This window comes from Culex pipiens, chromosome 3, assembly GCF_016801865.2.
Source record: "Culex pipiens pallens isolate TS chromosome 3, TS_CPP_V2, whole genome shotgun sequence".
Taxonomy (NCBI): domain Eukaryota; kingdom Metazoa; phylum Arthropoda; class Insecta; order Diptera; family Culicidae; genus Culex; species Culex pipiens.
Window position 1 is genome coordinate 15,588,748 of NC_068939.1, and position 24,220 is coordinate 15,612,967.

General features: G+C 33.5%; 1 protein-coding gene across 1 annotated transcript in view; it reads left to right on the forward strand.

Annotated features, from left to right (window-relative positions):
• Window positions 1–22,405, forward strand: part of LOC120418017 (uncharacterized) — a 32,385-nt gene extending 9,980 nt beyond the window's left edge. The window contains exons 2-5 of the mRNA XM_039580260.2: window positions 7,993–8,192; window positions 8,914–9,127; window positions 21,407–21,613; window positions 21,915–22,405. Of these exons, the coding sequence (XP_039436194.1) occupies window positions 8,083–8,192; window positions 8,914–9,127; window positions 21,407–21,613; window positions 21,915–22,211 (828 nt within the window). The 5' untranslated portion in view covers window positions 7,993–8,082 and the 3' untranslated portion in view covers window positions 22,212–22,405. The remainder of the gene's footprint in view (window positions 1–7,992; window positions 8,193–8,913; window positions 9,128–21,406; window positions 21,614–21,914) is intronic.
• The last annotated feature ends 1,815 nt before the right edge of the window (window positions 22,406–24,220 follow it).

The following is a 24,220-nucleotide window of genomic DNA, read 5'->3' on the forward strand; positions in this document are numbered from 1 at the left end:
AGTTAACTTAACCATGCATACTAAGTGAGATAAATTTGCAGCTCTCAAAAAGTTTGTTTCTCTTAAAAAAATCGTTGAATCGGAGAACGGGCATCAACGGATTCTTTAGACAATTTTTGATTGCAAGCAGCTAACATGATAATAAATAAAAGGTTTGCAGAGCTCATGAAGTGTGAGCTCAATCGTTTTTGGTTTTGTTTCCATTTTTGTATAACATATTCTATTTTAAAGGTGGAAAACTTGTGATTAAAACTTCAAACTTGTATTTTTTTAAATAAATATTAAACAAGTTTCCCACACATTTTTTAACATAAAATTTCTTTTAATTCTTGAAATTTCTTTTTAAGTTTAAGATAAATTTGCACGTGTAACATTTTCCAATGAATCAACTGTTAATGAAGCGATATGTCATTTGAAGAGAAATTTTAGCTTATTATCTCATTTGGAATTACTCTGCTAACAATGTTTATAATTCTTTTTCATGCCCACAAGTTATCACGAATTTATTTTGCTGCTCTGAACAATTTGTTTTTTGAGTAACAACTTATTTTGTGTAATCAAAACATTTCCCTTTTCCCTTCATTTTGAAATCTTCAAAACATATTAAAAAAGTAAATCTCCATGCATTGCTCAGTTCCAAACAATGTTAGCCTTATTTTTGATATCTTCAAATCATTAAATCTTAGCAAAAAGAAAGGTGAATCTCTTTAAGTTTCATTATTTTCATAAAAATTTACCATCCTTTTGGTAAAACAACAACAAATAACTTTTTTTTTTGAAATTGTTCATTTTGGAAAATATTCAGTTCATTCTGCTGAAATTAATCCTCCAAATGGTCCCAAAACCTCCAAAAATTTGGGAGCGATTGGTTAAGCCCACGATTGGCGCTAAGCGAATGAAATTTGTATGGAAATTACTATGAGAAAACTTGCATTTTCCCATTTTTGAATTTAAAAAAATCATGTTTTATTATTTTTTTGGAACTAACACCGTAGAAGTATAGCCCTGAATGTCCTTAACGACTCTCCCAAATGGTGATTAATTGCGTCACATAAAAGATACAGACATTTCAAAAGTAGTGTATTGAAATAAACAGTGAAAATCACATTTTCTGCCAACATTGCCAAAGGGACCATGAAACTAAAAACAAGCATGATTGTTCCTATATTTTGATGAACCTTTCGTAAAATCGTTATGAATAAATGTTCAGAAGACATTATTTTGTTAAATTGCACCCAAATTTCTCAAATATATTATAGTTTTCGAAAGTTTCCGCTTGACTTGGCAGTGTTGGCAAAAAGTATGATTTTTACGGAGTATTACGAAATGTTTCTCTTGAACGCTCTGTAACTTTTGTGAGAAGCAATTTTGCACCATACTGTCTTCGAGAGAGTTGTTCAGGACATCCAGGGCTATACTTTTGCGGTGTTAGTTTCATGAAATAATAAAACATGAATTTTGTTAATTCTAAAATCTGAAAATCTAAGTTTCTCCACAGTAATTTCCATAAGAATTTCTTTTGCTTTGTGCCAATCGTGGTCTTAACCAATCGCTTACAAATTTTGAAAGGTTGAGATCCTAAAAGGGACCCAAAAAATGTGTTACGATTGCGGGACTTGGAATTCTGGGGAATGGGATAATACCGTCGTAAGTTATCAGTAGTTATTAGGATGTAACAAAAATGACTTTTTGGCGGGCATTCAAGGGTTTGTTCCGGTGGGCATACTAAGCCCAAATCCAAAATATGAGCTTGATTGGACGTAACAGGAGCTGGCGCTCCGCCCTTCAATTTTAAATGAAATTTAACCCGTAAAAATAAATATTTTCAAAAATGTCACTTTTTGAGGCATTTTGGCCACTGAAGCGTTTATTTTCAACATCATTGGCGTGTAGGCCAGATCCTTGCGCATCTTTTGGTATATATAACATTGAAATTTGGAGCACCCTGAAGCTCGGTACAGGCCTTCAAAGATTGGCATTTTTTCGAAAAATCGGCCACGGCAAAATCAAATGGCGTCTCGGGCGTCGCGAGGCGCGACGCGTATCTTTTTTGCCGGGACCGATTCTTCGAAAAAATGCCAAACTTTGAAGGCCTGTACCGAGCTTCAGGGTGCTCCAAATTTCAATGTTATATATACCAAAAGATGCGCAAGGATCTGGCCTACACGCCAATGATGTTGAAAATAAACGCTTCAGTAGCCAAAATGCCTCAAAAAGTGACATTTATGAAAATATTTATTTTTACGGGTTAAATCCCATTTAAAATTGAAGGGCGGAGCGCCAGCTCCTGTTGCGTCCAATCAAGCTCATATTTTGGATTTGGGCTTAGTATGCCCACCGGAACAAACCCTTGAATGCCCGCCAAAAAGTTATTTTTGTTACACTCTAGTAGTTATATAGTAGTTATTTGAGCAATTCGTTTGCCTTTTAAAACTCGATTGATGTTTAAAAAATTACTGGGAATTTAATTATTTTCAAAAAAATAATATGCAAATTCAATTTTATTTGTACTATTTTTGAAGATTATTTTAATGTAAAATTTGGCAATGAAATCGTATCATATTCCTGCCGGTTAAAACAAGGTGGTTACAGTTGATGACGCATGAAAAAGGTCACCAAAAATTCAAACAATGGCTAGCTTCATCTAAACATAACCTCAATGCCGCTCATCATCACTAATAGGTGATAAGACGTATGTCACCTCTCTCCCGACGAAAATAAAGATGAATCTCTGTGCCAGCTTCTTTCTCGAAGGTGATTCACAGCCATAACCGCTCAACCGCCCGACTCACTCCCCTGAAACCTTGACTCACATCACATGCCAGACGACAGTACAACCGGGGGGTGACAACGATAAAACGAGAAATTTGACTCACGAAAATTACCTCAAAGTCAACGCGCGCGGCTTTTCACGTACTTTATTTTTGTGAGTTTTTCCTCTCCCTCCCATCGGTTTATGACCACGGGATCGCAATTGTGAAAATAGATAACTCGTGATTTTTGGTGTGGTTTCCCCTACCCCTTTAGGCGACACACACTTTAACTCGACATCTCGAAAGAATTTGTGAACTATATTTTTAAAAGCGTTTGTTTTTCGAGTCAAATTTATTTCTAGCTGATACCGGTTGGTTGCATTTTTCAGCGGAATTAGAGTGGAATTCATTGTGTAACCACATTCGCAGCGAGATTCAAAGTGGCCGGCCATTATGTCTTTGACAAGCCCTGCCCCGCGGCGGTCTTGATGAGTCCCAACGGGGGCCACGTTGGGATAGTTTTTCCGACCGACCGAGAGAGGAAAAACTATTCTTAGCTTTTTGGGTTGTTGTGCATCACACACGTAAAGTAAAATTCTACCGAGTCAAGTGCTGAATCGCACTGAAGTGGACTGACCCGTTTCTAGTAGGTATATAGTAAACTTCACTAACTTGATGAATGAGCGATTGCGAGGTGGTATTTTCGCAGGGGAATAGTGGGGGGATGTTCGGGACGTGGCGCCTTGAAGAATTTTGGATGCAACAAGTCTAAATAACGCGCGATGACATTCAACGTTGATGAGCGATGGTGATAGGTCTCTTTGGGCTAATGAGCATCAGGCAAATTTGTGATTATTTATTATCTACAAATTATGATGGAATTGCTTGCAACTAAGGAATTTGAAAATTAATGATTTAAAAAAAAAACTTTAATCTTTAACTTACTTTTTTTGAAAACATTACTTTAATAATTCACTTTCAGATTAACAAAGCTCGTAGTTTGAACAATGCATCAGTAGCAATTTGGATGATTTAAAATAAATGTTCCTTTTTACCAACTTTTTATTTCTATTAAAATCCGAATAATAGTTGCACCATAAAACTGGAACGCTCAACGCATGTCAAACTTACACGGACGCCCAAGCCTCTATAAAAAGTTGGAACGGGGGGATTCTTTTTTCCAGTGACTTGTAAGGATGTCTAGATGATACTAGAACATTGCAAAACTTGATTTGTTTAAATTTGTATTTTTGCAATTAAAAATATCGTTCCAACTTTTTAAAACGACTGCCTCCGCGGAGTTTTGAGCGAATTTTTCTTTACACTCGCAAGAAAAATTGGTGGAGTTATGTTTGAGAACTAGCGGGTTGTTGTTATCGTTCCAACATTTTTAAGGGATTGGGAGTTGGAATGTTAATTGACTTTAGTTTTTTGGTGTCATTCTGTTTTACTTAGATAAAATTAAAAGGGGGTAGAGCTTGTACTTCTATCGTGTACCTATTGGCATTGGCATATCAGAACTTTGACTAAAATCAAGTAATGAAAAGCTGACCAGGAAGTTAGATAGCATTTTTTGCAAAATAATATGTAAATATACTGAAAATCAACAAATTTAATTGAATTATGAAAACCAAATTTTCCTAAAAAAAATATTGGCTTGGGATTGCTCTTGATTTTTTTGCGACTCTTTGTTTTTTTTTAATTATTCATGAGCTCAAATTATTATATTTAATCATTTTTCTTCCTCAAAAAAAAAAAATTTAGCATCTAGTTTTGATATCAATCGTATATATTATAAATTTTTATATTTTTATATATTATGTTAAATTTTAATGTTTTTTTTGCGTTTATCCGAAAAATTATGTTTCTTTCATCTTTGCTATAAACAATATCAAAAAGCTTTTCTTTCAGTAAAACATCTTTTTATAAAATTGTTTGATTACTGATGGACTGCCAAAATATCTGTTTTTGGATATTTTTTCAAAGGAACCAGAACCTTGGCAATGGTTTATATATATTTCACTAATATGGGTCAACCACGGAAATATATTTGAATTATATTTGCTAACCAAAATTTAGATGAAATTAAAACCGTGCAGATTGGTTGTGATGAAACTTCATCTTAGATAAGTTTACTAAATTAATTTATTTGTTGTAAAATAAATGTTTTACCCAAGCCTAGAAAATTTATTCAAACTTTTATAGAGTAATGATACAACAAATTTTCAAATTATTAAGAATTTTCGATGAACAGTATCGCAAAAAGTTTTATTTTCTGCATTTTCAATTTTTGAAAACTTAAACTAAAACTTGACCAATGTCAATGTGTGGTCGTGGAACCTGATTTCAAAAACACATTCTTATGATTCGATTATCGGTAATAAGAAACCTTTCGGATAATCGAACTGAGCAATTCTCCAGTTTGTAATTTTTGTATTTTTTGGATTTTACTAAAACTTGCCTGGGGGCATTCCTATGACAAAAGAAGCTTATTTGTATCATTGATTTGTCCATACAAGTCTGCATACAATTTTGGGAGCTGTCCACTGTCCAGCTACCGAGTTTTGTTGGTTTAAAAAAATAATATTTTTTGTTAAAAAATCCAATTTGATAAAACAATTTTTGCCTAATTTTGTATTGTAAAATTTTATTTGATGTTAAAAAGATTGTTAGACATTTTTTGGAAGGTTGCCCTAATTTTTTAATTATTATTATTTTAGAAAAAAAAAATTAATTATTCTTTTTTTTAAGTATTTATGAGTGCCCATTTCCAACGACTTTTTTTTAAAAAAAAGTGAATATTTCCTCTAAAATCGTCTCATAAACATTTCAAATTAGTGTTTATTTTCCTGAGATACAGCCTCTCAAATATAAAGAAGTAACGTCAAGCTTCGAATTCCCGGACACCTCATCTTGTTTTATCAATTATTTGAATATATCCTGATGATATTTCTAACTTATTAGATGATTTTTTGCCAGCTATAACAAAAATGCTATGCTACTAAGTGTCCGGATTTTCGATTTGTAATCCAAACAGCACTCAATTTTTCGAATAATGGTCCGATTTTGAATGTCATTAATGAATCCTACCATTTTACTCAGAACTTGTACACAGCCAAATTAGAAGGTTAAAAGACTTGATCACACACGTACGCTTTCTCATATGGCCCTTTCGCTGACTTAGTTTCCGTCCTTTTCACTCTTCTTCTAAGACACTAGTCACCTATCCACCTATCAGTTTCATTCCTTTCTTCTAATTTTGAGAGTTTAATTTCACCGAAAAATACCGACAAAAGCCCGTAATTCCAATTTTACTGATTACTTCAACAACAACATATTTTGAAAATTTAGAAATAATGGCTATCATTTCAAATGAGCATAATATTGAACGTTGAGCCCTTTTAAAATTTTTGTCTTGATTTTTAAATTTATATCTTGATTTAAAATTTTCAATATGTATTTTTTAAAGATCAGAATAATTTACGAATGATTCATTTTTTTAACATTGAAAATCGGCTAATTACTTTCTACTTTCGGTTCACTAATGGGCACTACTTTATAAATTCAAGAATAATCCTTCAATTATCGATGATTTTGTTTCTTACATTTGAACATTAAGTTACTATAGCTCGAAATTAGCGCCACCGTTTTGAATCTCAATCAAAACGTTACTTAATCCACCTTTAGGTGGTTGGTGCCTTCCTCACATTCATAAAGTCAATAAATTCGGTCAAAATAGCAACAATCCCTCTTAATATGTTTAACAAATCAACTTTATTACTCGTTTCTTTTGATAGGGTTTTCAGACCTTCAATTTTTCTGGCTAATCGGCAAGGTCTGATAAAAACCTTACCAACTATAGTTCGCATGGAAGATTCGGACAAAATTTCTTCCAAAAGATCTGAGATCAGGCCTCCAAAAAGTGTATAAATAACACTTAAGTGCTGATAACTTTTGATAGGCTTGTGAGATTCTCGATGTTTTAGACTCATTAAAAAGGTCTTTCTATAGTCTAACTAACGACAGGTCGCATGATGGACCCGGACAAAAAGTGTATAAATAACACTTAAGTGCTAATAACTTTTAATAGGGTTGTCAGATCCTCGATGTTTTATACTTATTTGAAGGGTCTTTCAATAATCTAACTAACGACGGATTGCATGATGGACCCGGACATAATTTTTATCGAAATATCTGAGATCCGCCTCCAAAAAGTGTATAAATAACACTTAATTGCTAATAACTTTTGACAGGGTTGTCAGATCTTTGATGTTTTAGTTTTCTTTCAAATACCTTTCCAAAAATGTATAACAATACGGGTTTTCTTAAAAAAACCACCCTTTTTACAATCTTCCGAATATAGGCCAAAATCGTTTTTTTTAGTATTACTTTTGAAGTACTTTTCTTAACTTCATAATATTAACTAGGGTCTTATGGGACCCCAAGACGGATCGAATGAGACCAAAACGGTCAAAATCGGTTCAGCCAGTCTGGAGATAATCGTGTGCATTTTATTTTGGTGCACGGACTCACATCCAGACACACGCACAGACATTTGTTCAGAATTTGATTCTAAGTCGATATGTATACATAAAGGAGGGTCTACGAGGTCGAATTAAAAAGTTCATTTTTCGAGTGATTTTATAGCCTTTCCTCAGTAAGATGAGGAAGGCAAAAAGGATTTCAAATTATTAAATCATCATCAGCAATTTTTATGCCTATACTTCTCTGTGGCTCAATATATGCTTTTTGTGATCACCCAAATGTCGGAAAAAAAATCAAAAATCCCAAAATACGGGTTTACTTTTTGTGTGAAAAAGTTTATTTGAAAAATGAGTATTTTTTTTAAGACTGTAACTTTCTTTAATTAATTATTATATCCCATACCTACCAAAACGATCAGATCAATTATTCCCAAGATTTTCGAATATTTTCATAACATTTTTGTTTTGATAGCTACGAAATCGTGTGTAGACATGTATGGGCACAGAAATGATGCAAAGTGGCTTCTTTAGTCTAAGGGAACCCCCGGAATGATTTAGCAAAATCCAAAAGTACTAAAACAATAATTTTTTCCGGTTTTTGCGGAGAATTGCTCAACTTTGGTTAATCTTTTTTGAAGAGTATAAGAATCTTCCTGAAAAATACCTTAATACATTTAAATTTATTTTGAAAGTGCAATGCCTCGAGCAAACTTGACACATGAAACTAATTAAAAAAATCTCTTCTCTCATTTCAGCTAACTAACCCCCCTCTTCCAGCTTGCATCTGAGTATTAACCCCTTGCTCAAATCAACCGTTAAAAGACACACACACACACAACGCCAAGATGAGCCGCCGTCCCGGACTTCGCACCCGCGTGTACGCCTCCAACCTGGGCATGGTGGAGCAAAACTACAAGCAGGCCATGGAACGGCTCGAGAAGAGCCGCCGCCCGGCGTAAGTAACCTTTCTTCTACAGTTGGTCAGTTAGTTGGTATTATGCGTAAACAAAACCGCCCCAGTTTGGAACCATCTGGTCAACGAAAGTGGTCGAATTTCGGTGGTCGGCATGTTTGTGTAAATAATTCACCTCCATTATTTTTTTTGAGGTTGGGTGTTGAAGAAAACGGAGAATAAGGAATGAGCGCCAAGGTTGATGTCAGTGGTTAGGTTGGCATACCAGGTTTCAAGATTGGATAAACAATACCAGTTGAACTTGATTAAATTCTTTTGACTATGATCTCAGTTGTTTCATTCATTTTTTGGTGATTGTATGCTTTTAAAAAAAAGTAAATTTAGATCAAATTAATTCATAAATAGAGATAATTAAAAGAGTTTTCAGAATGAGTTTATTTTTTTCGTTTTCTGGAAATTTGTGTCGAAATGTCGCAAAATTCACCCTTTTTGTCCAGAAGTACTATGTGAGACTTTTTGATACTTAGGACTTCAGCATCCAAGCAAGCTCTGTTTATTAATTCAAAGTCGAACTCCAAGAAAGACTTGAGACAAGATTTGCCCTTTGAAACAAATTCTCGTCTTATCCGATGATTTTTTTTCTTCCGGACTTCTGCACACATGTTCCTTTCCACTTCCACCGTTGATTTATGACCAGACCATCTGCCAAACCCTGGACGCCACAGCTGGAAAGTCAATTTTTCAATCCACACTCTATTTCCAGCTCCGCCGACCGCGAGCGGGCCAGCCTCGGCCGTGCCGTTTCCCCCCGGCCCCTGTACGACTTCAACGGGTGCGAGTTCGACGAGGAGCTGGCCGCGGCCCGTTCCCGCGCCTCCAAGGTCATCCACGAGCGGTCGGTCATCGATCAGCGCGCCGAGGCCCTGCGCAGCTCCAGCCTGGTTCCGGTGTCCAGCGATCTCGACTTTGACGATCAGGTGAGAGCCCACATTCGGCGCCGGTACCTTCTCCGCCGGTCCGACGTCAACCGGGACAACTCGATCTTTTACGTGATTCCCCTGCCGAGCGATTCGCACTATATGCCGCGGTCCTACTACGACTACTACAACTACTTCAACTCGGTCAACTACGGTGGCTGCGGTTGTGGATGTTCCTAAATTGCGTCCCCAAAGCCCACCTCCAAATTCCCACGAAAACTAATCGAAATTCGACCCTTTTTATATTCTCGCAACTAAGAAACCTGCACGAAGGAGATGAAATCTTGCATGCAAGTTCTTGAAAGTTCATCTTGATCAGCGTGAGATTTCATTTCCTTCCAATTCCCTAACTTACAAAACACCTCTTGCGTCTACGTTTTGATTAAAATATGTTTCCAAATTTTCAAAGTTTACAAACAACAGCAACTATAACCACAGTTTTACATAAATATATACAAAATAAGCAAAATGTTCAATGTCGCGCCATCTAACACTGTATTTAGAGCAGCAACAGCAGCATGTATTGAGCTGAGCACATTACGCACACAGGCGGAATACTAGCCCTCGACTATCTGCCAGGAATGTTGATCTGTTTTGTGTATTCCTTTAAGTAGTTAATCTTACTCACTGAGCTCTCTCTATCCCTCCACTAGTTGTGAACAGTTACGTAAACAAACACGCGCCATAGTATTTACTTGTATGTATACATGAAAAACGAACGAAAATTTATACCCAAAAACCTTCTTCGAAGGGCATTCGACTAAACATTAGTGTAGAAACAAGCGCTTGTTACTGCCTGTTAAGTATACTTGTCAAATATTTTTAATAGTATTTATACCTTTTTAACCCAAATCAAAACCAACAAACACTCACTTGCAAGTGTATGTGATTATAATGCAAAAACAAACGAAACGAACAATTGTATAGGCTTAAACAAATTATATACCAATTTTACTATTGCACCCATAATCAATCCACTTTAATCTATTTAAACCAAACTCAATTATACATTTGTAGAATACCCTAAACAAACCCAAACAGAAATATGATGATGATAATAAAATGTGATACATTGAACCGCACAATGTCGCAGTGAAAAACCTTGTGTTTGATTTAAAAAATCATTCATTCAAATTCATTCTCAAGGCACTTGGTTAAGAAGCTCATGCTTGCTTGTAAGCTGGTAGAAAGAAAGGTTTGAAACAAACAAAAAAAAAAAAAACTCATGGAAACATATTTGATCAAAATTGACAGCTCCTTCCTGTAGTTCCCACCACCATCATTGTTGTATTGCTAGATGTCAAGCTGATGCAAGTAAATTTTGATGCGATACTCACCAGAATGCCTAACCCATTCGTCATACGTTCGATTAATCATCACTAACGAGATATTGAAAAGAAATTACAACGATGACATTGCACTGTGGTCCAGATAGCAAAATTAAGTGGAAAATGGATTTTCCGAAAAATGGTGAAGTTTTTGAGCTTTGGTGTCTTCAGAAGATGTTGCAAATAAAAAGGGGCAATTTTTGGATTGCTTGAAAATTAGGGTGGTTCACGATTAGGATGATTTTGAAAATCAAATATTTCAGGAATATTTTTGACTTCTAGAAAGTTGTTGAGCTTGCCAGTTCAAGCTACTTTGACGAAGAAACCAAAATTTTATCTCTTAATCGACGCCTTCTACTACCAAATTTATAGAAAGCAACTGAGCAAACCTTCAAAATCAGTTTTTTGAACGTGGCAATTCAGGGTTATGTTTTAGAGAAAAGTGACATCATTGACACTTTTAAAGCTTTAAAAAACATACATTTTAATTGTTTACAAGTCAATTAGGACTTAAGAGTCAAAAGTTACATCCATTTTAAGATGAAAGGGATACAAATAGAAAAATAAATTTAAAAATTAAATTTCTCGAAAAGGCGCAAGCCACATTCTAAGCACCTAGAGGGATTCTAAAAGACTACAAACGCTGAAATAATCTCAGGTGTTTTATTATTAAAACTCAAGATAACTTAATTTGAAAATGTTTAATTTTACAGGAAAAGGTGTATCGGACCACCTGCTGATTCTGAATCTGCCCTCAGAATTGAGCCAACGTGTCAAAATGTCGAGTTTTGGTCATATTTTGGGTTTCCATGTCAAATTATCATTAAAACCGTGATTTTTAATTTTATATTTTGAAACTTAGGCCATCGATTCCTTCCTTATTTCCAAGTAAGCCATTTTGCATTATTAGTTTCTCCATACAAGTTTCCATACAAACTTGGTAGCTGTCCCTACAAAAGTGCTATGAAAACGTTCGAAAACCTGTTTCATTTCACAAAATACCGATTTTGCCCAATTTTACGCTCTTAGATTTTTCAATGTAAGGACCAAATTTGGCATCTTTTGAGCTATGACGGATGTTTTTATTAGTTTATTTTATTTTTTTTTGTAGAAAAATGTCAGTTTTGAAATTTTTTGCAAATATGTATTTTTTTCAAAAATCATTTTTAAATGTCAAATTTAAATATGCAATTAGAATGCACTTTTAAGCAAAAATTTATTTTAAAAAAACTATTTTTTTTTGATTTTGTTTTATTTGTTTAAGGGAACCGCAACTTTTAAGCCAAAAAAAAGCATGGACTAAAATGTTGCCAAATTGTTATGTTTTTTTAATAATAAGTTTTTAGGAAAAACATTATTTTTGCTCGATAAAATTATTGACTGCAGTTTTTGATGTCACATTTAAGCTTTTCAGTCAAAATTTACAAAAAAAAAAAACAAAACTTACAAAAGAAATGCAAACTTTGAAATAATTATTTCGAAAAGATCTGAAAATTTTACGAATGTTTCATTTTTGAACTTTGAAAATAGGACCATTAGTTTCTGAGCTATTGGTGTTTAGATGAGACTTAAAAAAAAATCAATTTTCTATTATTCGCTACCAGAGGTCAAATGTTCAAAGTCTATTAGACAATTTTATGGACAATTTGCGCATCTTTTCAAAAAAATAAATAAAATATTTTCAAGAATCATCATGGACTGTATTTTTTCGGCTCAATTTAAATTTCAAGTGACTATATCATGAAAATTGTGTACTTTATCAAAAAAAAAATATTTAGTACTTTTCGATTGCAAATTAGATAATTAATTAAGAACTTAAGTCAAGTAAAATTTCTATATTTTCCAAACTTTTTGTCAATACTTTACTATGGCTAAAAAGTTGCGGTTATTTCTCACCTAAAAAATAAAAAAAAAGCAAAATTTAAAAAATGCGCATTTCGGGAAGTTGATATTCGTTAAAAAAATTAGGAAAAAGTCGGTTATTTTTTTTGTGTTTAAGTTTTTTTTTCTTAATAGTCCTCTTCAATACCTACAACTTTGTCGAAGACAACAAAACCGATCAGAAAATTTATTAAAAAGATACAGATTCTCGAATATTTACGTACCATTTTTGTACGGCTTTTTTTTTCTTTTCTGGAATTTTGAATAAGTGCTCTGTTCATAAAATATAATCATCTTGAGGATTGTTTTTTTCAAATATTTTTCAAAGTAAATCTTACCCACCAACTCGACAAAAAAATCAGCTCGAAGAATCAAGAGCAAAAAAAAAGTTATTTTTTTGGAAAACTTCAAAATTTTAACAAAAATAAAAGATTAATCAACTGAAATCCATTTTATATGCATTTTTCAGCATTTATAATCATATTTTGCTTATTTGAACTCCTTTAAAAATGTTAAGATATTTTATAAAATACCAATGTGCAGTCCCCAAAAAGTTGTTTTTTTTTTGCGAAAAAAATATGTTCCGTCTGTAAATTTGTAAAACTACACAGCAAAAAAAGTTGAATTTTGGAATGTTGAACATTTGGTAGGTTGAATATTACCTTTTTTGAGTAATATTACCTAAAATATGTGTAAAAATGTTAACTTGATGAATATTCACAAGAAAGTGATGAAAATTCTTCATTTTCTTATGAAATATTACACTTTTTTTGACACAAAATTTGTCACCATTTCCTGATGAATATTACTACATTTTTTTCTGTGTAAGATTGGAAAACAACTGGTATTTTTTTTCACAGGTAATCAGACAATACTTGAAAATGAGATCAATAAAAGAAATGTAAAAAAAATCTCTGCTTTTTGTAAATAGTTAAATCATTATTGGGAAAGGCAAATTTTTCAAAAAATGCCTTAATAAAAAAAATAGTTTAGAAAATTGAGAATTTCATGACAAAATGACCCATAAGGCCTGAAAGGGCTAAGGTTGTTATAATTTCCTCTCATGTTCGTCGTGTGGCACGTTTTATCAATTCAACAGCAGACGTGTCACAAGATTGCACAAATGCGACGCTTGGTCCATTTAATCAAAAGTTCACACAAGTTCTTTTCAATTGAACTTAAAATTTAATTTTACCTCCAGTTATTTTTTTTTTCGAAACACGATCGTCATGCACTATGACTCAATCGTTGGCTCATTTGATCCAAAGAAACATGAAGAAAAATGAAAAAATAAAGGTTTCTTTTTTTTTTTTTTTAAAACTGGTTTTTTTTTAATAAAAAGTGAAACGACGTTCATTTATCCGAAGGTCTTCCAAGGACCTTATGTTCACCGAAATTGGGGTTTTATACTGTTTTCCGCTTTTTACCATTTGAATCAATTCAAATTCAGATATCCTTAATAAGTCAAAGTCAAGAGTCGAGAGGTTTATTTATTGGCTGTCATCTTGGAAAACATATTCCCGGATCATTTTAATTATTCTAGCATTTAGTTATTCAGAAGTAAATCATTTGGGAGGATTTCTGCGAATCGAGTCTGGACTGTGTCGTGATCGGGGACTTTCTTTTATAATAAAAACACAGATATTTTGCAATTAACAAACAACACGTCTTATTCCACAGAAATTAACCACAAAACTGATTTGACAATCTTCATTCTCTCTTTCGCCAGCCGCGCGCATCTCGTTGTTTTCTCGCTTGTTGTTCTCTCTCGCAGCTCGCTAGCGCGCTCTCGCACTCCATCCGCAATCAGCTAACAAGGCAATATTCATGAAGGTGCGCACTTTTTGTTGCGCTCTTAATTATTATTTATGAATTATATCAATGTTATAATAAATACTCATTTAATAATTTATTACATATTCAATCCTGCAACCCATAATCCCTACATTCTCCCTCTTTTCTACTCTCAAGATGACGAATATCAATCATAATTCCTAACAGAAAAATTGCATGAATGCTAAATCAATCAATGTTTTTTTTTTTAAATTTCCTAAAAGATTTTCGTCGGGTTCCTCGACTTTGTTTTCATGCTGATCTAAATACGAAAGCGCAGTCTTCGAAATGTTTCATCTATGTTGTCCAAGAGACTGACATCCGATCGCAGGAGTTGTAGAAAATGGAATGCACTGATGAGGTTGAAAATTTAAAACACCTGAAAATATAAGAAAAAGAAAAAAACGAGGAGAAAAACAAAAACCACAAATATTTCTCAAATAAACGCAGGTTTATCAATTTTTTATGCAATACGAGATTAGTGATTGTTTACCTGATTTTCTTTAAATTTTATGTAATTTAAAATTAAAAAGCAAATTTTACAAACATTGCTGAAACAACACAACACGATTTAAAAAAATAATAATTCAAATTCAAAAGCAATTTTTTTTTTAAACATTTCGAATTAAATGGAATCAAATTATTTTTCTTTATTATCATTTTGTGAATATGAAATATAAAACAATGTGTTCTAAATTCAAAAATCTAACATGTTGCTGACTTAAATAACAAATGAAGCATAATCCTGGCGTTTTTAAAGTTTTGATTTCATGTGTACCATATAAAACAAAGAATAAACATTTCTAAAAATATATACAATGTGGTAATTTATTTAATTTATTTAAAAAAAAAATCTGAAACAAAAACTATGACAGGCACAGATATTGTTTTTACTCAAATTTACACTTTGAATTTATGTGCGCCCGCCACGGAGTTCAAATCGATCAGCCCAGTGCCACGTCCGATTGATCCACCAGACGGGACTTGAAGTTAAACATAAACTGATTTTAATATTAAATGCAGTCGTGACGAAAAGTATATGTTTGTAATTAATACCCAAAAACACCCAAAATGGATCTACAAGCAAGCTTATTCCTTCCTCATTTTCAATATTTTTATCTGTACTTTTCTGTAATTTATTCCCAACCAAGCTGTACAGCTAAAACAAACAACTTTTTTTTATATAAAGGCTAATATGGAGATCGGAAGGAAAGGAAGGCTTTACGAACAGCAGAACAAAGGAAAGGGAGCGTTTTCTTGGGGCTTTTCTTCACCCTATCTGGCTTGCTTTCGCTTCTACTGCTGCCCATTTGATTTTTTTCTTTCTTGACCGGTTCCTTCTGATGTACATACCGCTTAACATTGTATCAAAAATTACCGCATTTTAACTAATTTTGAAACTGTTAATAAATCATGGCAAAAATTACTAAAATGCAAAATCAGTAATATTTTTAAAGAATTTGTTTTCATCAGTACCAGTACACTTTCATAAAATAAAAAATAGTCCGTATTTCAGTTTAGGATGATTTCTTAAAAAGCAATCTCAATAAATGAAGCAAATTGCAAAAATAAAATAAATAATTCAATTAATGCTCAAAATGTGCTTTGCTGCACAAAATACATTTTTTTATAAAAAAATAAAATCAAATGTTGTTTATTCTTGCCACAAAAGCTTTCTTAATTTTTTTTTACCGATTTAACGATTTTGTTCTGTAAATGCATGGTAGTATCAACATTTCTCAACTTTTATATTAAAAATTTTGAACTTTCTATTAATATTCACTTACGCGATCTTTTAACCAAACAAACGATAGTTTTTACCGAATAGTTTTTTTTTTCTCTGTTGTGTCTACTTAATAATATTTTTGTTTATCTTGAAACAAAACATAGTTCAGAAAATATTATTCTAATGAATAAAACAAAATCATGTGGTAAATTGTTGCAATAAAAATAAAATATATAAATTGAAATAAATGCCGTTCCGCTATATTCGATTTCTAATATATGTCAAATTAATTTTCTCTTCAAATTGTATTTAAAGTAGCTAAAGGTATGGATTCAAGCACTTTTGATATTACCGTAGATTAGATTATTTAATGTTACATTTAATCATGATCAAAACAATGTTTAAGGTCATTTATTTATAAATACCTTCAAAATGTACTGTGCTTATCAGATAACAACAAAAAAATATTTTATTCAATTATTCTTGTAATGCATAGATGTATAGATTGCAATCTGACTACTTTCTCAAAGGGTTCCAGCTCAGGCGAAACATTTTTCAAACTACCACCGCAGAGGTCTGTCAGGCTCCAACACGGAGGAGACAATATCCTAACCATAAATTCCTTCAAAACGTATCTTGCTTACCTAAAAACAGCTGAAAGATTTTTTTAATGTTTTATTTTTAAATATTTGGTTTTATTTTTCTCGTAATGTAAAATGGGTTCCAAGCAACTTTGATATATTACTTGAGTAGATTGTTCACAGAAACTTTTTCTTTTTTTAATCACGATCTTTACGATCCCTGTCAATGGTTTCTTTTCTTATTTAAAATTTTAACTTTTTCTTTGCTGATAAACTCCTGTTATGTAATTTGAAAAAGTTTGGTTTCATAATTAAGTACAATCGATTAAAGAACCCCAAAGTTTCTTTTATTTATTTTAAAATAATGTTTCTTTTAATTTAATTTTGATATATTTACTTTACTAAAATTCTGAAAGTGTTTTTTTAACTCAATAAAATGATACATTGTTAAAATATAATTTCTATCGAAATTAATGAATGATTTTGAACTATTTTGATACAAATCACAGATATTGCATTGAAAAATAAAAAATAATATAATAAATATAAATGCTTCCTAGTTTTTTTTTAATTATGTTTTTTTTTCATTGCTCCAATTGTCACTCATACTTCTCAATTCTAGATTAAATTTTCAAAACAACCTATCCCTCATAGGTTTCCTATGCAGATAGGGCCTTTTGAAAATTTAATCGAGAATTCAAAATTAATATTTAAATATTTGTATTATTTTCTCTTGTGACGCAACGCTCTCACATTTTAAATTATATTTTAAGAATTTCTGATGATTAATCATTCCTTTATTTATTATTTAAAAATGCATCAAATTAATTATTAAGTGAATTATTTTACCTTTTTTTAACTAATAATGTATTGTTCATGTTAACGATTACTTAAATTTTTACTTCCCTGTGAAATAATGTTGGGTTTCAAGCAACTTTTGTATCACAGCTGAGTAAATCGATTAAAGTAACAATTAACCATAACTACTATCAATATGGAATACTTAATCATTAACGTCTTTCAATTTAGAGGTTTATCTTTCAAGAGAGGACAACTCCAGTGTTAGATAAAGTGACAACCGTTTTAGTCCTATTCGATGAATTTAAAATCATTTTTTTAGGTAGCTCACAGACATAACTCCAAAATACATATTGCTTTATCTGTGGATACCAAAAAGTGCTCACTTTCACATTTAAATTTATTTATTCATTTTCTTTTCTTTTGTGATGTTAAAGACGGTTCTTAATTGAATGAAAAGATTTGCTGAACAATATATTTCTAAAATCCATAAGGCTCCTTCTGCGAAGTTATTTAAAAAAAAATCATCACAAAAGTCTGTCGGGTTCCTTTATCGAGGAGATTGTTATCTAACTGCTTTCGCAAAGAACTCCAGCACAGATTATTCATTTTTTTAATCTGACTACCATCACAGAGGTCTGTCTGTCAGGCTCTAACACAGAGAAGACTTTTTTCTGACTACCATCGCAGAAGTCTGTCAGGATCCAACACAGAGGAGACTTTTTTTCTGACTACCATCGCATAGGTCTGTCAGGCTCCAACACAGAGGAGACTTTTTTCTGACTACCATCGCAGAGGTCTGTCAGGCTCCAACACAGAGGAGACTTTTTTTCTGACTACCATCGCAGAGGTCTGTCAGGCTCCAACACAGAGGAGACTTTTTTTCTGACTACCATCGCAGAGGTCTGTCAGGCTCCAACACAGAGGAGACTTTTTTTTCTGACTACCATCGCAGAGGTCTGTCAGGCTCCAACACAGAGGAGACTTTTTTCTGACTACCATCGCAGAGGTCTGTCAGGCTCCAACACAGAGGAGACTTTTTTTTTCTGACTACCATCGCAGAGGTCTGTCAGGCTCCAACACAGAGGAGACTTTTTTCTGACTACCATCGCAGAGGTCTGTCAGGCTCCAACACAGAGGAGACTTTTTTTTTCTGACTACCATCGCAGAGGTCTGTCAGGCTCCAACACAGAGGAGACTTTTTTCTGACTACCATCGCAGAGGTCTGTCAGGCTCCAACACAGAGGAGACTTTTTTTCTGACTACCATCGCAGAGGTCTGTCAGGCTCCAACACAGAGGAGACTTTTTTTTTCTGACTACCATCGCAGAGGTCTGTCAGGCTCCAACACAGAGAAGACTTTTTTCTGACTACCATCACAGAGGTTTGTCAGTCTCCAACACAGAAGAGACTTCAAAATTAACTATGACTAATCAATTATAACGGCAAAAAACGTTGCTCAAATCAAATTTCAAAGCAAAACATTGATTGTCAATTTCTGCATAAATCTATAAAATTTTCATTAGAATTCTAAAACGATAGTTTTCAATTTCCACAGCATCAAGCAACAATCTGATATTGCATCAAATTCACATTAAAAATTCATCGTCAATAATAACAACAATCAAATCTTCATTCAAATGAGAACTATACATTTTTTCATTAACCATAAAATTAATAATCAAATTTAGCATCAACTTCAAAACAAAACATTGGTCATCAATTATCATATGAACAATCAAATATTGCGTCAAATTTAAAACTCAAAATTGCCCATCATAAAACCACAATCAAATATTGCATGAAATTTAAAACCGAAAAAAATACCTTTCTATAATAACAAAACTCAAATTCTGAAAACAAATCTTGGCCTTCGATTGCCACAACAAAAAGCAAATCTATCATCATATTCAAAATAATAACTGGTTTTCGATTACCACAATATCAATCAAACCTCGTATCTTAATCGAAACAAAATATTGGTTTTCATTTATCGCAAAAATAAGCAAATTTGTCATCTTATCATAACAAAACATTGGTCTTTAATTCCCTCATCAACAATCAACTCTTTCAATCAAAATTAAACCTGTAAATTTTGTAATTTGTGATTTTATTGGACTTTGCATCAAGTTATTGCCACAACAAGCATATCTTTCATTAAATTTAAAACAAAACTAACAAGAAGCAAATATTTATCTTATTCAAAAATAAACATTGGTCTTCAATTACCAAAATAACCAGCATCCAATCCAAAATAAAAATAATGATCATCAATAATAACAACAATCCATAACAATCAAATTTTGCATCAAATTCAAAACAAAACATTGGTCGTCAATTATAATAACAACTATAAAATTCAAACAACAAATTTGATTTCAATTACCAAAACAACAACTAAATTAAAAAACAAATTATCTACCTTTAATCGCAAACTAATCCTCCATCAAATTCAAAAAGAAATATTGATTTTCAATTTCCACAATCTTGTCAAATCTTTTGTCAAATTATAAACAAAATATTGATTTACATCAATCACAAAAATAAGAAAAAAAATTGAAGTCTAATTCGTAACAAAACATTGGAGTTCAATTTCCACAACAACAATTAAACATTGCATCAAATTAAAACAAATCATTGGTCGTCAATCAAAACAACAACAATCAAATCTAAAGCAAAAATGTGATTTTACAAAAACAATCAAATTTCGAGCAAATTATTTGCCTTCAAATTCCACCATTAACTTAGAATAAAACATTGGTTTTCAATTATCACAACGAAAAGCCAAACTTACTACTTCAAAACAAAACATTCGTTCCCAATATCACAACAACAAGCAAATCATTCATTAAATTCAAGACCGTCAATTATCGCAGATAGTTTTATGCCTTTTATCAATTTCAAATAACAAGTTCAAGCAAACATCTACCTGTTTCAAAACACAGGCAAAACAACAAAGCGAAACTTTGGACCTGCATCCTGGCAGGTAAACAAAACTGTTGGATTTCACAACACAACAATTCAAGCAAAACAAATGATCTTTCATGAATCAAAAGGTTCGACTTACCGGACTGTGCCATTGTCGTGATCGGGGACTTTCTTTTATAATAAAAACACAGATATTTTGCAATTAACAAACAACACGTCTTATTCCACAGAAATTAACCACAAAACTGATTTGACAATCTTCATTCTCTCTTTCGCCAGCCGCGCGCATCTCGTTGTTTTCTCGCTTGTTGTTCTCTCTCGCAGCTCGCTAGCGCGCTCTCGCACTCCATCCGCAATCAGCTAACAAGGCAATATTCATGAAGGTGCGCACTTTTTGTTGCGCTCTTAATTATTATTTATGAATTATATCAATGTTATAATAAATACTCATTTAATAATTTATTACATATTCAATCCTGCAACCCATAATCCCTACAGACTGCTATAATGGAAAGTGACAATAAGTAAGCAATAATTGTTTTTTTTTACAATTATCTCCTTCTTATGATATTATTTTTTTAATTTGATGGCTTACAGTGGTAATCTTAAGTTTAGATTGCAATTTAATGGACTTTGCTCTTATTTGAAAAAGAAAATTGTCCACAGCTAATACTCATAATGACTGAAGTGAGATCGAATTAAAAAATAAAATCGCGTAATGAATATTGAAGATAAGTTTTCTTGCATCAATGCTTTGCAATTTGGTAAAAGTTCAGTATCTATAGAAATAATGCTTATTTTTTAGTTTATTAATGAATTGAATCTTAAAAAAAATATATCATCGATATTGTTTTTATTCATATTACATGTCATTTATCTATCAGCCAAAGTGGTTATTTCCTGTCTCGATATTTGCTATTAAGTCGTCACAGTTTTTATGTCACAGTGTTACGCCAGTCTGAAATTGCTCGTAAAATACCAGCCTCACTGATGGTTGATGTTACCGCCTTCACCACATCGAATCACATTCCTGCCGAGTTCAATCACTTTTCGTCGTCGTCGCCGTCAGTCTCGTGAAATCAGTGAAAATGGCTTTCTATTTTAAAAATCCCTCACGCTCGATCTCTACTCAGCTGATCGAATCAGAAAAACGGCATATTTCGAGGATTTTACCAAATTTGAACCCGTGTTTTTTCACCCTACAGGTCCAGGCCACCCTGAACCGCATCCGCGCCAGCAAGGACATTCTCAGCCAGCTCAAGTCGGACGACACGCTGGAGCAGGTTCGCACCGACACGAGGGCCAAGCTGGCGGAAAACACCAGCCGAAAGATGGCGGAAAAGCTCGCCAGCGTTGAGGACGACTTCAACTCCTCCTCCTCCGAGAAGCGATCGGTGAGGAAAACGCTGAAGGTAGGTTGAGCGGTTTCGGAAAGTGAGACTAACTTCTGCGTTCCAGAAATAGAATCACTATCAACTAACCTACAAAACTCTGCAAGCCTCATAACCTAATGCTAATCTTGTACCTATTTTGCTTCTGCTTACCTGCCACTTAACACAACACTTCAGGCAAAGTACCAAACCGTACTACAGAACCTTCAAAGTTCAACTCCAGAACCGTACTAAGACCCACTCTGTATTTCCTCCAAACCGTCCCGAAACACCCCCCAAAAAAACCTACCTACAATCCAAAAAAACCCCGTCCCCCATGTAGATTAGAGCCACCGCAGACAGTGCCAGCTCGGACGCGGCCCTCCGCTGGAAGGACGAAACGGCGGAATCGTTCGCGGCCAAGCGGGCCAACGCCACCAAGGCCCGGCTGGCCGACCTGGACGTCGAGCTGGAGGACTTTGAGGCCAAACAGGCGGCCCGGGCACGCCGCTCGGCCCAGCTGAAGAAGCTGCTGGCGGAGACGGAGGAGCTGATTCCGGCCACCACGACGGAACACGCCGGCACCAAGGTCACCACCGGAATGGTCAAGCTCAAAACCAAGAAGGTCGTCTCGTTCTAGAAAACGTCACACAGTGCGTGTGAGAGTGCTTTGCTCCTAGGTGTATAATCAATCGCTCTTAGAATCTCCTGTTTTGTAACTATTTTTTAAATAAAATAAAATAAATATGATTAAATATTCTCAAGAAAAAAATCAACATTTCTAGCATGTAAGATGTTCACAGAAAATAAAACTTTCTTTCAACTGGCACTGTATCGTGTAAAACATGTTTTCTTATTTTTTCCTGGCTTCTTAAAAAAAACATCTCAGAAATTTTTACGAAACATGCAAAGACAATTGTGTTAAATTAAAACATAATCCATCAGTGACTCACAGCCACTCAAAGGACAGTAGAAATTTAGCATTACGAATAATTATAAAAAGATCTTCGGCGAGAAAAAATATCAAAGAACAAAAAACAGTTGAAAACAGACAAACGTGGTTGATAAATAAATCACGAATCTCGTGAACAAGTTAAATTCAAACTCAAATCGTCCGAAACAAAGTAAAGATGAAAATTAAACAAGTTGTCCGCGGGTGTGTTTATGTGACGATTTTTTTTTGTATCAGGTAATGTTCAAAGATTTATTTTTATAGCGCAGAGCACACACCGTTGAGCAATGAGCGAATCTATTGTTAGAAAAAAAATAAAGCAACCGGGATTCTCGAGGAAGGTGAGTAATCTTCATTGAGATTTTGTTGCATTGGGATAAGGATTATACAAAGATGTAGCAGGTTTCATAGAATCAATTTGATATGAGTATCAGGATGATACAAATTGAGTCAGTTTGCGGGCAACTCCGACAATAACTGTGCTAAAATCTTGAATTTGAGCTCAATTTGTTGTGATAGGAGCTGGTTCTACAGCTTTGAATTTTAAATAGGATTTTACCCGTTAGGTCGGTGCATTTGAGTTTTATTTTTTAAGGTCTTCATTAGTGCATAGTTTTTATTCCAGGGAACAAAATTCCTAAGTGTGCAAAGATATTTACTCATTCTGAAGAGTTTCAAATCATGCAACCAGACGTGCATCGGCACTAAGAGCTCTTCTTAAAGGCACTCTGATTGTTCTAGTTGGCATTTACGTTTAAAGTAGGGTTATGTTTGTTGCCAGATAAAAACGTCTTGTTTTTAGCATGAATAATGTGCAGAAAACATCGGTTCAATGGAAAAACCGACTTCAGGTATATTTTCATATGACTGTTCTCATAAGCTCTCAAGAAGATCTTCTTAAAAGCTCTTTGAGTGCATTAAGCGGTTCTTACCCTATATCTCACTTGGTTTATAATATAGCCTCTCAGGGTCTTCGGGAGCCTTAAAGATTAGCGTAATTAGTGTACTCTAAACACTAGCACAACATGCTGGGAATCATCTACGCCAAGGGCGAAACAAGTTCTTCTAAAAGATGATTTAGAGCGGATGCACGTCTGCATGCAAAGACCCCTTTTGGGGTCGAAAATCTCGTTTGAGACCAATTTTGAACTGTCAAGAGTTGCTTACTATGAGTCAGGTTTAAATATTGTGTGAAACGTATATTTTACTAAATACCACAATCTAAAAAAATGTTTTTTTTTTCTATTAAAAACCACAAACAAAATTGAATTGATTTGCGCAATGTGGAATCTAAATCAAATGTTCCAAAAATTTGGAGAATTGCTTAGGACTCCGAAAGTAATGACCCGATTCCTTCAGCAAAAATAAGTATTTATGGCAATTTTGAGCCAAATCGGTTAAGGTTTTAAGGTTGCTGTTGAGCATTGATGTTCTCCCCTATAGAGAATTTGCAGCAAAGCTAAAAGACGCGTGTCGCCACCTATGAACAAATAGCGTAAACCTATGATTTTTAGAAAAAATGTGTTTTTTCCTTCCTAATCAACATTTTTATAAAACTTATGCCGGATTCAGATGAGAAAAATTATTTCCAACAATTTGGTGTATAACTTTCCAATATTTTTTTGATTTTTCTATGAGAAAACTGTAAATTTAGAAAAAGATAGTAATTTGGACTATTTGGCAAGAAAGTCTGTCAA